This window comes from Jaculus jaculus, chromosome 12 (genome assembly GCF_020740685.1).
Source record: "Jaculus jaculus isolate mJacJac1 chromosome 12, mJacJac1.mat.Y.cur, whole genome shotgun sequence".
Classification (NCBI taxonomy): Eukaryota; Metazoa; Chordata; class Mammalia; order Rodentia; family Dipodidae; genus Jaculus; species Jaculus jaculus.
In genome coordinates this window covers 88814528-88827363 of record NC_059113.1, presented here as the reverse complement: position 1 = coordinate 88827363, position 12836 = coordinate 88814528, and the positions used below count along the sequence as shown (strand labels likewise).

At 44.4% G+C, this 12836-nt stretch overlaps 1 protein-coding gene across 1 annotated transcript in view; it reads left to right on the top strand.

Annotated features, from left to right (window-relative positions):
- The first annotated feature begins 7351 nt into the window (after positions 1-7351).
- The window catches only part of Mgat4d (MGAT4 family member D), a 44582-nt gene continuing 39097 nt past the window's right edge, over positions 7352-12836 (top strand). Inside the window, exon 1 of the mRNA XM_045131801.1 lies at positions 7352-7471. Coding sequence (XP_044987736.1) covers positions 7381-7471 — 91 coding nt within the window. The 5' untranslated portion in view covers positions 7352-7380. The remainder of the gene's footprint in view (positions 7472-12836) is intronic.

Below are 12836 nucleotides of genomic sequence, written 5' to 3'. Positions count from 1 at the left end.
CACTGAGAGCATCTGGAGGAAGAGCATTTCGGACACGGAAAGGGCAAGTGCAAAGGTCTTGGAGAGGGTCGCCTTGACAGGCTTCAGGGTCACCAGTAGGCCTAAGTTTCCGTTTCCCAGCAAGATTTAAATATGAATTTAACAGTTACCGAAAAAAAAATCACAAACTGCTTATGCCACACATTTCTATAGTCATAAGATAAGTTGCTTCAGTTCCTCAAACACACATAGCCAATCACAATAAAGGTTACCTAATCTGCTTGAAATTCCCCTAACACCCTGCCCACCAGTTTTGCCCTCAGCATCCTAAACCTATCAGAAAAATACAAGTGCAGTTACTACTTAAGTCTACCAATCATGTAACCATTCCCCTGCTTCTTTGTTCAAATTCCTATTAAAAAATTCTGCCCCCCTGCTGCTCATGGTTCTTGTACGGATCCACTGTGCTGGTGAAGTTAAGAGTCTGAGCTTAAGCCCGAAATAAAGCTCCTTGCCTTTGCATACGTGTTTGGTTCTCCTTGGTGGTCGCTGGGGGTGCCAAGAACTGGGCATAACAAGAGCTTATCCCAAATGCTGGTGGAACAGAGAGAATGCTAGTGAGGCTGAAGAAAGAGCAAAGTGGAGAGAAGGGTATAGCTACAAAGACAACTTAAATTTTAAAAAAATAACACCCGAGAGGGGTTTGGGGGTGGTGCACACCTGTGATCCCACCACTTGGAAAATGCAGGTAGGAGGATCAGTAGTTCAAGGCTAGCCTGGGCTACATGAGATCATGTCTATAGATAAATACACAGTGTGGTAGTATGAATGTATATCCCCCATAGACTCAGGTGTTTTATTAAAGCTTGTAACTTGGGTCTCCAGAAGCCTGGCTGGAGGAGGTGTCACTGGGGGTAGATCCTGGGGTCCAGCCCTAAGGTGTGTTGAGGGGAGGATCTGATTCCAGCTCAAAAGTGTGGAGATCTGAGTTCTGACAGGTGTGTGCGCTTGCTGCTGTTTGGTGTTTGATGACTGATGTTGGTTTTTCTCTGTGCTTGGATCTGTGAAGTGAAGCCAGCTTCTTCCTCCATAGATAGAATTTCTCCTAGATTTGTAAGCTTGAAATCGACTCCTTTATCCCATAAACTGTGTCTGATTTCATCCCAGCAACATTGGGACTTTACTATAACCGATAGATGGTAGATAAAGAACTTCCCCACTCAACCAACATTCCCAGCCCCCTATTCCCTTTGATCAGTACTACTATTATTGCTTTCTTATGAGTATTTCCAGAAACATCATACAATTCTGGGTTCCTGGAAGAGGCGAGGCCTTCTTTACCTGGATCTCTAGATCGCGCCTTTAAATTCTGTACTCTTCTAATCTTATCCAATAAATATCTGTATGGAAACTAAAGGCAGCATGAGTGGAGTCGGGTTATAACTTTTAGTCATACTGAGCAATCTCACCCATGGTGTTACTGTTGATTTTGGAAACCACTGGATGGAGAGAAGTGTCTGGCATGACTACTACTCAGCCATGACCCAAATTAATTACTAGTGCCTTTTGGAGTGTGTGAATTCTAGGTGGAGTAAGAATGTCCCCCAGAGAAAAATATTGTCCCTTAATATTCATGAAAAATGGGCCCCAAGAGCCCATCTTATACTCAATTCCATGGATGTTCAGGTACCTGATATAAAATAAGGTAGTTTTTGCATATAACAGTCAGACATCATCCTTTATGCAGTACCACCCTTGAAAGCAATCTGTATATTGTATAAGGCAATACCTAATGTGGTGCAAATAATTATACTGTATTGTGTAAGTCATTACAACTCCACCGTACAACATTAACTTTAGACCATTCCCAGAAGCCAAATAAGGATATCTGCTCCCTCTAGTTCATCACTATTTATTTTGTCATGGTAGATGAAATGGTTAATGTTGCATGGTGGCTGATGGTAAGGATGCATTTTGGAATTATTAAATGTACCATAATGACACAAAATGTCCCATAGTGGTAGTGGGACAGTGAAAGGCAAGATGGAGGTGGGAAAACTGCAGTGTGGTTCATATGGAAAAGTTACAGAGCATGGAGCCAGAGTCACTGTGAAGTGCGGATGAGGGTGAGGTGCCAGCTCTTGTTTTCACCTGAATACGTAATGAGAATGGCTATGACTAAGGTTCTTGGCATCACTAGCCTAAAGTCAAATGTTTTTAAGGAAATGTATCCTTCATATAGCTTTAATGAGACAGACAAAATGGAAGCGCTGAGACTTGCTCCAATACTTTAGGTGTAAATCAATTTTATTAAGATTTTCCCTCTACTTTTTTAAAACTTTGTGCTGACAACTTCCATAAATGTAAACTATATACTATAATTATAATAGGCTCCTATTACCCTCCCTTTTCTTCTTCCCAAATTCCCTTGTCACTGAATCCCTTCTTCTTTCTCCTTAGTCTCTCTTCGATTTTTGATGCCATCATTTTTTTCCCTCCTATTTTGCAGGTACTGTCAGCCACTGAGGTCATGAATCTCAAGACCACTTGGTGTCTAGACGACAGTATTGTAAGCACTCCTCTTCCCTTGGCTCATTCTTTCTTTTTAATATTTTTATTTATGTGAGAGAACGACAGAAAGAGGTAGAGACAGGGGGCGGGAACACGGAGGGAGAGAGAATGGGGGTGCCAGGGCCTCCAGCCACTGCAAACGAACTCCAGATACATGCACCACCTTGTGCATCTGGCTTACATGGGTACTGTAGAATCGAACCTGGGTACTTAGGCTTTGCAGGCAAGTGCCTTAACCACCTCTCCAGCCCTCTTCCATTATTTCTACCACCTCTTCTTCAATGTTCCTGAGCCTTGGAAGGTGTGATTGAAATATCTCAGTGCCTAACATTCCACTGTCACTCTTCTTCAGTACTATGGTCATCACCATCTGAAAAAGAGAAGCTTCTCTAACCAAAAGTGAGAGTAGCCTTAACATATGGCCTAAACATATGTGTTTTGAGGTCCATTTTGTGGGCATAATATATGCATTTAGCCAGACAACAGTAGTAGTTTCCCCCTTAGAGCTAATGACCTCCTCAGCCATAAGTTTTTGAACTAGATTTTCAGAGTTTTAGGCCATGGAGCAGGCCTCAAGTATAATCAAAGAGCAGTTGGTTTCCCCTGTAAGAGACATGTCACCATTGTACCAGTCAGTACATTTGGCTTGGCTGACCAGCCATAAAGCTTCCTGGGTCTACTGCTGGTTAATACCATTGATAACTTTTCTCCCCCCAAAGGCTATGTGCTGAATAGGATGTAACTTTTCCATATGAACCACAGCTAGTCAACAGAAAGTAGACTTCCAGCTCAGCTCCAGCTTGATTTCTCAGTAACTTGAAGTCCAAGCATGTGGAATCTTCAGCAGTAGGGACTTACCATCTAGGTCTGGTGGGCAACCAAGAGCTTTGACAACTGCCTGTAATGGTTGGGGGCATCAGGAGCCTCTCTGGCCAACCACTCACTAGAAAGGTACCCTACCTTTGGCATTGAAAATTTTATAATAACAATCTGTGGCACAATATTATACATCTTCACAGGATACTTTTGCCCAAACTCTCTTGTAGTGTTTTTTCATATTATTAGCTAGTGAAGAAGTAGTGTTATGTATGGCTTATTCATAACATATTACATTAACCCTCCTTACTGCCCCTCCTCTCCTCCTTCCCCTCCCTTGACCCCATTTAGACCATTCTATCCCCAGTTTTCTGCCGCCTCTACTTAAATATCTACTGTATCCTCCCCTCAAACCTTTCCATCTCCACTCTCCTCAAATGCTTTTGCTTCTATTGGTTTTTCAAGGTAGGGTCTCATCTAGCCCAGGAGTTTACTATGTAGTCTCAGGCTGACCTCAAGCTTATAGCAATTCCCTTATCTCTGCCTCCCAAGTGCTGGGATTGAACGTGCACACCACACCCGGCCTCAAATACTTCTCTGTAGTGGATATCAGCTAGTGCCACATTCTGGAAGTTTCAGCTTTCCTGAAGAAATGATGGAGACATCAATCCTGATCTGTACTAATATTTTCTATTAATCTCGTGCTGCCCAAGAGAAAGAGAGAAGGCTCTTGTAGATAAAATTTAAATATCACGGGCTAGAGAGAGGGCTTAGTGGTTAAGCACTTGCCTGTGAAGCTTAAGGACCCCGGTTCGAGGCTCGATTCCCCAGGACCCACATTAGCCAGATGCACAAGGGGGCTCATGAGTCTGGAGTTTGTTTCCAGTGGCTGGAGGCCCTGGCGTGCCCATTCTCTCTCTCTCTCTCTCTCCCTGCCATTCTCGCTCTGTCTATTGCTTTCAAATAAATAAAATTAAACAAAAAAAATTAAATATCATGACATGGACAACATACTGTCCATGATTTAAACGAATGTTTGTGTGCCAGGCATTGGGCAGGCTGCAAGGGGGTCCAGCAAGCTAAATGGGGCTGTATTTTTGTGATAAATTTTGCTGATATTATCGCAATTTCCTTCAGAGAAAAGTATAGCATAGTTTGCCCAAACAAACGAAGAAATATAATGCGTGTTTATGGCCTTTCCTCAAGGATATCTTATTTTTTCAACCATTTGCCACAAATTGACGAGATTGGACTTAAACATGATCACAATAAAAAAATCAAATTCATATGTTGTGGCAATGATAATATTATGATGATTTGCAAGGAGAAATCCACAAATATTTGTGAGGTGTCCTGGCAATAGCCAATTGGTTAATCAATCCAGCTAAAATGCAGAGCCTAAACCAATCAGTAAAAATATCTAAAAATAACCAGAAATATTCTACAAGCAGTAAATAATAAATCACATTCCCTCCATGCGCCAGTAAAAAGAAGGCAAAAAAAAAAAAAATCTCAAGCATCTATTTTTTAAGCTACGACGCTAGATACAATCTATGATCCAGGTATATTACAAACCTTTAAAATTCCAGCATATTCAAGGATTTTGGAAGTTTTTGACCTTAGAATAGATGCCATGAAATGCTTGACTGAAACATAATATTGCCACCTTGTGGTAACCAGTGGACCGTCTTGTGCTTAAATTCCTGATGATGGGGTAGAGAACTTGTTGGCTGGCAAGCTAACTGATATAGCTCATGAAAACAGGCCCTGAAGAGTCATAAATTATATTATGATGTCAACTACTTATTATTCCATTGGCAATGACAGAAAGATGCTTCAACAAATAGGAAGGTGTGTGACAATACTCTCAGGATAATCTGTGTCATGAGAAGTGCCTCATGTGACACATGCGCCTCTGCTTAAGAACTCATCATTAGTCCACTTGTGTTACTGAGTGGTCTGTCCTTCAAGACTTCCTATCCACCAAAGGAGAACATGTGTTGGTTTATCCAAGTCCATCTATAGAAGAGTCAGCTATGGGGCTGGCGAGATGGCTCAGTAAATGGTAAGAGTTCTGGTTGTACAAGCATGAGAACCAAGATTCAGCCCCCAGTGCCTGCATAAAAAGTTGAGTGTGGCTGCACACTTCCGTAGCCCTGGCGCTCAGGGGGTGGGAGACAGGAAAATCACGGGGGCACCCTGGTCAGCCAGTTTGACTGAATATCAGTGAGTTCCAGGTGCAGTGAGAGACTTTGTTTCAGGGAAATAAGAGTAATAGAAGAAGACACCAACATTTTTTCTGTGACTTCCAGATGCATGTGCACAGGGCATGTGCATCAGCACGCATATTTGCATATACCACATGCACACGTATGCACACACACACACACACACAAATACTGCACATACTACATACACACACATAGCCAAAAAACAGTCAGTTACTATTGGCATTATGCAGTAGGTTGAGAGCTGTGTGTGTTACAGGCAGGAAGAATTTGTGTTTTTACTCTAGATAAGGTTTGGAGATTTTTTTTTAAATTTTATTTTTAGAATAATAGAAAGTAACCAATGGCCAGCAGTGTGTGAAGGATTTAGTTAGAGCTCAGGGTAATCCAATGACAGAGTTGCAGTTTGGGGAAGCCATATGGGATTTCCAAGGGAAAGTGATATGGGGGGGTCATATAAATGCTCACAGGAGAATCAATTTGTTTCCAAAGGCTAATTAAATGCTGAACTTTTGGTGTAACTTTTTTTTATATGGATATTTTGTTCATTATTTACTTATTTATTTGAGAGCGACAGACACAGAGAGAAAGGCAGATAGAGAAAGAGAGAGAATGGGCGCGCCAGGGCTTCCAGCCACTGCAAACGAACTCCAGACATGTGCACCCCCTTGTGCATCTGGCTAACGTGGGTCCTGGGGAATCGAGCCTCGAACCTGGGTCCTTAGGCTTCACAGGCAAGCGCTTAACCGCTAAGCCATCTCTCCAGCCCTCGGTGTAACTTTGGATAGGTACTTTTGCATTCAGCTCCACTCCGCTGGGATGAACTTCCAAACCAGATGCAGTTTATGGAGAAGATGCAATTTCTTTCCGGCTTGCAGATCCAGGGGAAGTTCCATAATGGCAGAAGAAGCTGACTCCCATTCATAAGTCCAAGCACAGAGACACCAGGAAACAGCCAGCGCCACAAGCAAGCACAGCCAGAGCTCAATGCTCTCTGCATATCTTTAGGCTGGAATTCAGAACCGCCCCCAAACTCACCATTCAAACTCACACAGGTACCATGGCGCCAAGTCATGTAACAACAGTGGGAAAACGTTGTATTCTACTTGTCCCTTCCCCAACCCACTATTGTAATAAGAGACTATGCCGTGTCTGGCTTGGAGGACGCAGCCCAACTTTCTTGTCGTCTGGCTTCCAGCAGATCTTAGCCAAGAGGAAACACGAGAGAGAGGGAGGGAGGGAGGGAGAGAGACTGAGGATGGGGGAGCTTGGTGAATCACATCTCGGTCCTCACAGTTCCTGGCCACCGTCACCCTGTACAGCAGTGGCATTCTCAAGCAGGCGGGTTCAAATCCTTCTACCCTCTCAAGGGGCCAGCCCACAGCTGCGGCAGGAAGAAGGCGGCATGTTGCCTAAACACCGCTGGTGAGTCACAGCGACGAGCTTGGAGAGCGTCTAACACTGATCCATCCAGTGCCCCTACCCAGGTGCCCCTGGGGTTTCTCGGCCTTAAGTCCAATCTAACGAACTGCAAATTAACTCAATGCCGCGAGTCTCGCTATGGGCCAGATAGCCGGCGCTTTCTTCTGGGTTATTCCACGTAACCACCTGCGCTGGAGGAAGGGACGGGGTGGGAAGGGCGCGCGCTGCGGATCACGGGACCCTGCGGGGGAGGGAGGCACCCTGGCGCGGGTTCCGGGACATGGGCACCGCGTGATGGGCTTCGGAGTTCTCAGGGTCCCGGCTGCTGTCCTCGCCCTGCATCCTGGGCGGCCGGGCCAACAACATGAGGACCAAGAAGAAGAGCTTGTTGGTGGTCGTGGTCTTCGTGCTATTCAGTTTCTCCTGCTTCTGCATTTCCAGGATGGCCCAGAGCAGTAAGCAGCCGCGGCTTCTGGGGACTCGTTCCGGACTCGCTGGCATCAGGGCTCCAGGACCTGGGGAGGGTCCGGGTGGGTGACAGAGGAGGCGCGAGGGAGTGCGGAGGAGAAGGTCGCTTGCTCTCCAGCGATGCGGTTTGTAGATGAAGTGTCCCAGGCGCCAGTTCTTGTCCGTTAAGCTGTAACGGGCGGCGCCCCTGGACACTTTGGGGCGCGCGCTCACAGATCTGTCCCTGGCTGTACCTAGATGGCCTTTGTGGCTAGTTCCCTGCCTCCAAAGGTGTCAGCTCTCTCCTATCCTCCTCTTCCTTCTCGTTCATGGCCTTCAAGCTCTTAGGAAAGTGACATTCAAGGGCTCCTCTTACATAGCAAAGACATTACTCCAAGGCTCCAAGAAGGAACCAAATGGTGCAAAGAGAGATGGGTGACACCTCAGAGCCCGGGGCCTAGCGTTACCTTTCTGCGAAGGACTTCTGCAGCTTGTGTGACCATTCTAAAACACCCCCAGGTTTTCATTTCTCCTTGTCCGCAGCAAGCAAAAATCAAGGTGGTTTAGTCAAATTTGAATTTGCGATAAACAATGATTATTTTTAGAACAAAGTGCATGGGACATAATTAAAAAGTTGAGGGCTGGAGAGATGGCTTAGCTGTTAAGCGCTTGCCTGTGAAGCCTAAGGACCCCGGTTCGAGGCTCGGTTCCCCAGGTCCCACATTAGCCAGATGCACAAGGGGGCGCACGCGTCTGGAGTTCGTTTGCAGAGGCTGGAAGCCCTGGCGCGTCCATTCTCTCTCCCTCTATCTGTCTTTCTATCTGTGTCTGTCGCTCTCAGATAAATAAATAATTTAAAAAAAAAGTTGATCATGGGCTGGAGAGATGGCTCAGCCGTTAAGGCGCTTGCCTGTGAAGACTAAGGACCCGGCTTCTATTCCCTAATGCCAACTTAAGCCAGATGCACAAGGTGGGGAGTGCGCCTGGAGTTCATTTGCAGTGGCTGGAGGCCCTCTTGCGCTCATTCTCCCCGCTCCTGCCCTTTCTTTCTCACCTTCCCTCTCAAAAACATAAATAAAACATTTTTTAAAAGGTTTCTTGGGTTGGAGAGATGGCTTGGTGGTTAAGGCGTTTGGCTGCAAAGCCGAAGGACCTTGGGTCTATTCCCTAGGACCCATGTAAGCAAGATGCACAAGGTGGCATATGTGCCTGGAGTTCGTTTTCTTTCAGTGGCTGGAGGCACTGGAGTGCCCATTCTCTCTCTCTCTCTCTCTCTGCCTCTTTCTCTCAAATAAATAACTAAAAATAAAGTTAAAAAAAGATCTTGTTAAAAATGTTTCTTGGGCTGGAGAGATTGCTTAGTGGTTAAGTGCTTGCCTGTGAAGCCTAAGGACTCCGGTTCGAGGCTCGGTTCCCCAGGTCCCACGTTAGCCAGATGCACAAGGGGGTGCACGCGTCTGGAGTTCGTTTTCAGAGGCTGGACGCCCTGGCGCGCCCATTGTCTCTCTCTCCCTCTATCTGTCTTTCTCTCTGTGCCTGTCGCTCTCAAATAAATAAATAAATAAATAAATAAATAAATAAATAAATAAATAAATAAATAAATAAATAAAATTTTAAAAAATGTTTCTTTTCCTCCTATTATGATGGTCTTGTGTAGGTAGTGTCATGGAAGTTGTCAATAAAAAGAAATAATAGGGCTGGAGATATGGCGTAGCGGTTAAGCGCTTGCCTGTGAAGCTTAAGGACCCCGGTTCGAGGCTCGGTTCCCCAGGTCCCACGTTAGCCAGATGCACAAGGGGGCGCACGCATCTGGAGTTCGTTTGCAGAGGCTGGAAGACCTGGCGCGCCCATTCTCTCTCTCTCCCTCTCCCTGTCTTTCTCTCTGTGTCTCGCTCTCAAATTAAAAAAAAAAAAAAAAAAAAAGGTGTGTGCTGTCACACCTGGCTTTAAAAAAAAAAAAAAAGAAAGAATAATTTAAAAAAAGGTTTCTTGCCCCCGGCGTGGTGGTGCACGCCTTTAATCTCAGCACTGGGGAGGCAGAGGTAGGGGGATTGCCATGAGTTCAAGGCCACCCTGAGACTACGTAGTGAATTCCAGGTCAGCCTGAGCTACAGAGAGACCCTACCTCGAAACAAACAAACAAACAAAAACAACAACAAAAAAGGTTTCTTCTTTATTGGAAGGTCAAAGGTAAACAAGGTTCTGCATTCCCCTTTTCAGCCTAATTGCCCATTGTTCATTTACAGGGCATGCAGTTGGGATTTTTCATTTAAAACTTGAGAACAGAATGAGTTATTAATCTAGCCTTCCAAGATTTCTGTTCAGTGGTTTTAGGTTAAAATTTTACCTTTTTCTTCCTGAGCACGCTTATGGCTTAGGTGCACACGAGGTAGTCTTAACATCAGTGTTGAGGTTCGAGTTTGGAAGTGGCTTTATATTTGTGTCTTTTGGTATTGTGTCCAGGCAGTGCACAATCTGATCATTCCAAGAATTAGAAAAGGTTTATCTGAGCTATGACATTTCTACTAATCTGTCATTATTCTGGGCTCCCTTCCTCTTGGACAATTTCTGTAAAGAACATTACCAAGATGTGTTTTTATTTTTTAAAATATTTTTATTTATTTTTTTTGGAAGCAGCAGAGAGACATAGACAGAGAATGGGTGTGCCAGGGCCTCCAGCTGCTGCAAATGAACTCCAGATGCATGTGTCACTTGGTGCATCTGCCTTTATGTGGGTACTGGGGAATCAGACTTGGGTCACTAGATTTTGCAGGCAAGCGCCTTAATCTCTGAGCCATCTCTCCAGTCCCTGTTTTTATTTATTTTAACAACCGGCAATGAGCACATTTATAACAAAAAAATTAGTGGTTTCTCATAAGTAGAAAGCAAAATGTAAACTTACTTTTATTGTCATTTTGGAAGCTAATTTAGAATGCTAACCTTTTAATACTCTTACTATTACAATGAAACTGCCCATTTCAAGACATACACAAGCATTTCAGTGTTTTTATTACAAAAAGTTTAGTTCCTCAAAGCATTTACATTCCCATCTGTGGTGGTTTGATTCGGGTGCCCCCTGTAGACTTAGGTATTCTGAATGCTAGGTTTCCAGCTGATAGCAACTGGAAATGAAAGACTTCCAGAGGGAGTGTATTGTTGGGGGTGGGCTTATGGGTGTTATAGCCAGTTTCCTCTTGCCAGTGTTTGGCACACTCTTCAGTTCGCCAGGGGGTGATGTCTACGCTCTGCTCATGCCATCGTTTCCCCCTGCCATCATGGAGCTTCCCCTCAAGCCTGTAAGCCAAAATAAACCTCTGTTTCCCAGAAGCTGCTCTTGGTCAGGTGATTTCTGCTAGGAATGCAAACCTGACTGCAACACCATAATTTATATGTTCAATTTTAAAAGCTGAGATTCAGGGCTAGGAATATGGCTCAGCAGATAGAAACACTTGGTACTCAAGCATGAGAGCTTAAATTCATTCACCAACAACTATGGAAAAAGGCGGGTATGGCCACATAACTGTATTCCCAGCAATTGACGCTTCCCTGGTATATCAAAAAAAAAAAAAAAAAAAATCAGGGTCAGTGAGAGACTCTGTCTCTGAGAAGTCAGTGGGGAAACTGATAGGAGAGGACATCTAGTGGCCTCTTTTGGCTTCTGCTTGTGTACACAGGGCATGAGGTTCTGCATACCTGTGTGCATACACCACACCTTTACTATACACACACACAGACATACCTGCAGGTGATGGTTCTTGCCAGTATTAAAACAGGCAAGCTCAAATGCTAATGTGCATGCATGAATGAAGAAGGAATCCTTTCTTTCAAATATTTTTACTTATTAGGGGGAGATGGTTTAGTGGTTAAGGTGCTTGCCTGCAAAGCCAATGGACCCAGGTTCAATTCCTAGGACCCGCTAAAGCTAGATGCACAAGATTGCGTATGCATCTGGAGTTGGTTTGCAGTGGCTACAAGCCCTGGTGCACCCATTCTCTCTCTCTTTCTCAAATGAATAAATAGAGAGAGAACAGGCATGCCTGGATCTTCAGCTGCTACAGATGAACTCCAGATGCATATGCCACTTTGTGCATCTGGCTTTACAAGGGTACTAGGGAATCAAACCTAGGTCATTAGGCTTTACAGGCAAGCACCTTAACCATTGCACCATCTCCCCAGTCCCCTCAAAATCTTTTTGTTCTTTTGAGGGAGGGTCTTGGTCTAGCCCAGGCTGACCTGGAATTCACTATGTAGTCTCAGGGCGGCCTTGAACTCATGGCAGTCCTCCTCCCTCTACCTCCTGAGTGGTGGGATTGAAGGCGTGTGCCACCACACTCAGCGGAGGAATCTTTGTTCAAATGCTCCCTAAATCAGTGGGACTGGGTTAGAGAGATGGTTTAGTGGTTAAGGTGTTTGCCTGCAAACCAAAGAACCCAGGTTCGATTCCCCAGGACCAATGTCAGTCAGCTGCACAAGGTGGCGCATGCGCCACTTCAGTGGTACTTAGCCTATCACTTGGAACTTGCTTTCACAGGAGGATGTGACATTGGCTCATTCCGCACATGTATTTGTTTGCAGTTTCACAGATACGCTCAGTCAACTAAAGCTTCAAGTCATTGTGTGTCTCAACCCTTGGCAGAATGGCTTTATAACATGTGCCCTCACTTAATACCTGAGTAAATAAGTAATATAAATATGCCAGCAATATAAATCTTTTGAACAGAATATGGATAATTTGGTTTGTCACAGATGAATGCAAAAGAAGTAGATCTAACACTGCAGATGCTGTCATTAGCATCTCTGTGTGACTGTTACTGTAAATACCTCTTCCTCTAGAGCAAACTCTCTCTTTGCATGTTTACCAAGTTGATCCTCAAGGGACTGTCCTACATTGTGGAAACCTAGGGTACATTGCATCACCCAAGTATTTCAACTCCACCATTCATTTTGCAAAGACAGCATTACCCAGCAGACCCGAACCACATGGGGTTTAACTGATTACATTGCATCTACCTCTAAAGTTTATAAGCATCCTCAGGTAATGTCCATGAAATGAACATTTGAGATTCTCCTGGATAATCATGGTCTTGTTATTATTATTAAGACAAGATCCAGTTGCAACTACTAAAAATAGTTCTTCTAGTGGCAAATAGATTCATGTCATTTATTCAGCATATATTTGAGTGAGAGCTAAAAGATAGTCACCATTTCAGCCATTTGGAAGTAGTAAACACAAAACTGAAAAATGTTTTGCTGTTCTTAAGCTTGACAGAAATCTAAACATGAACAGAAAAGCAGTCAGTTTATACCATGAAGCCAGGCAGTGATGGGTCTGTTTTCAAGCTTAAGAGAAAGAGGGGCGGGGGCGGCTGGGAA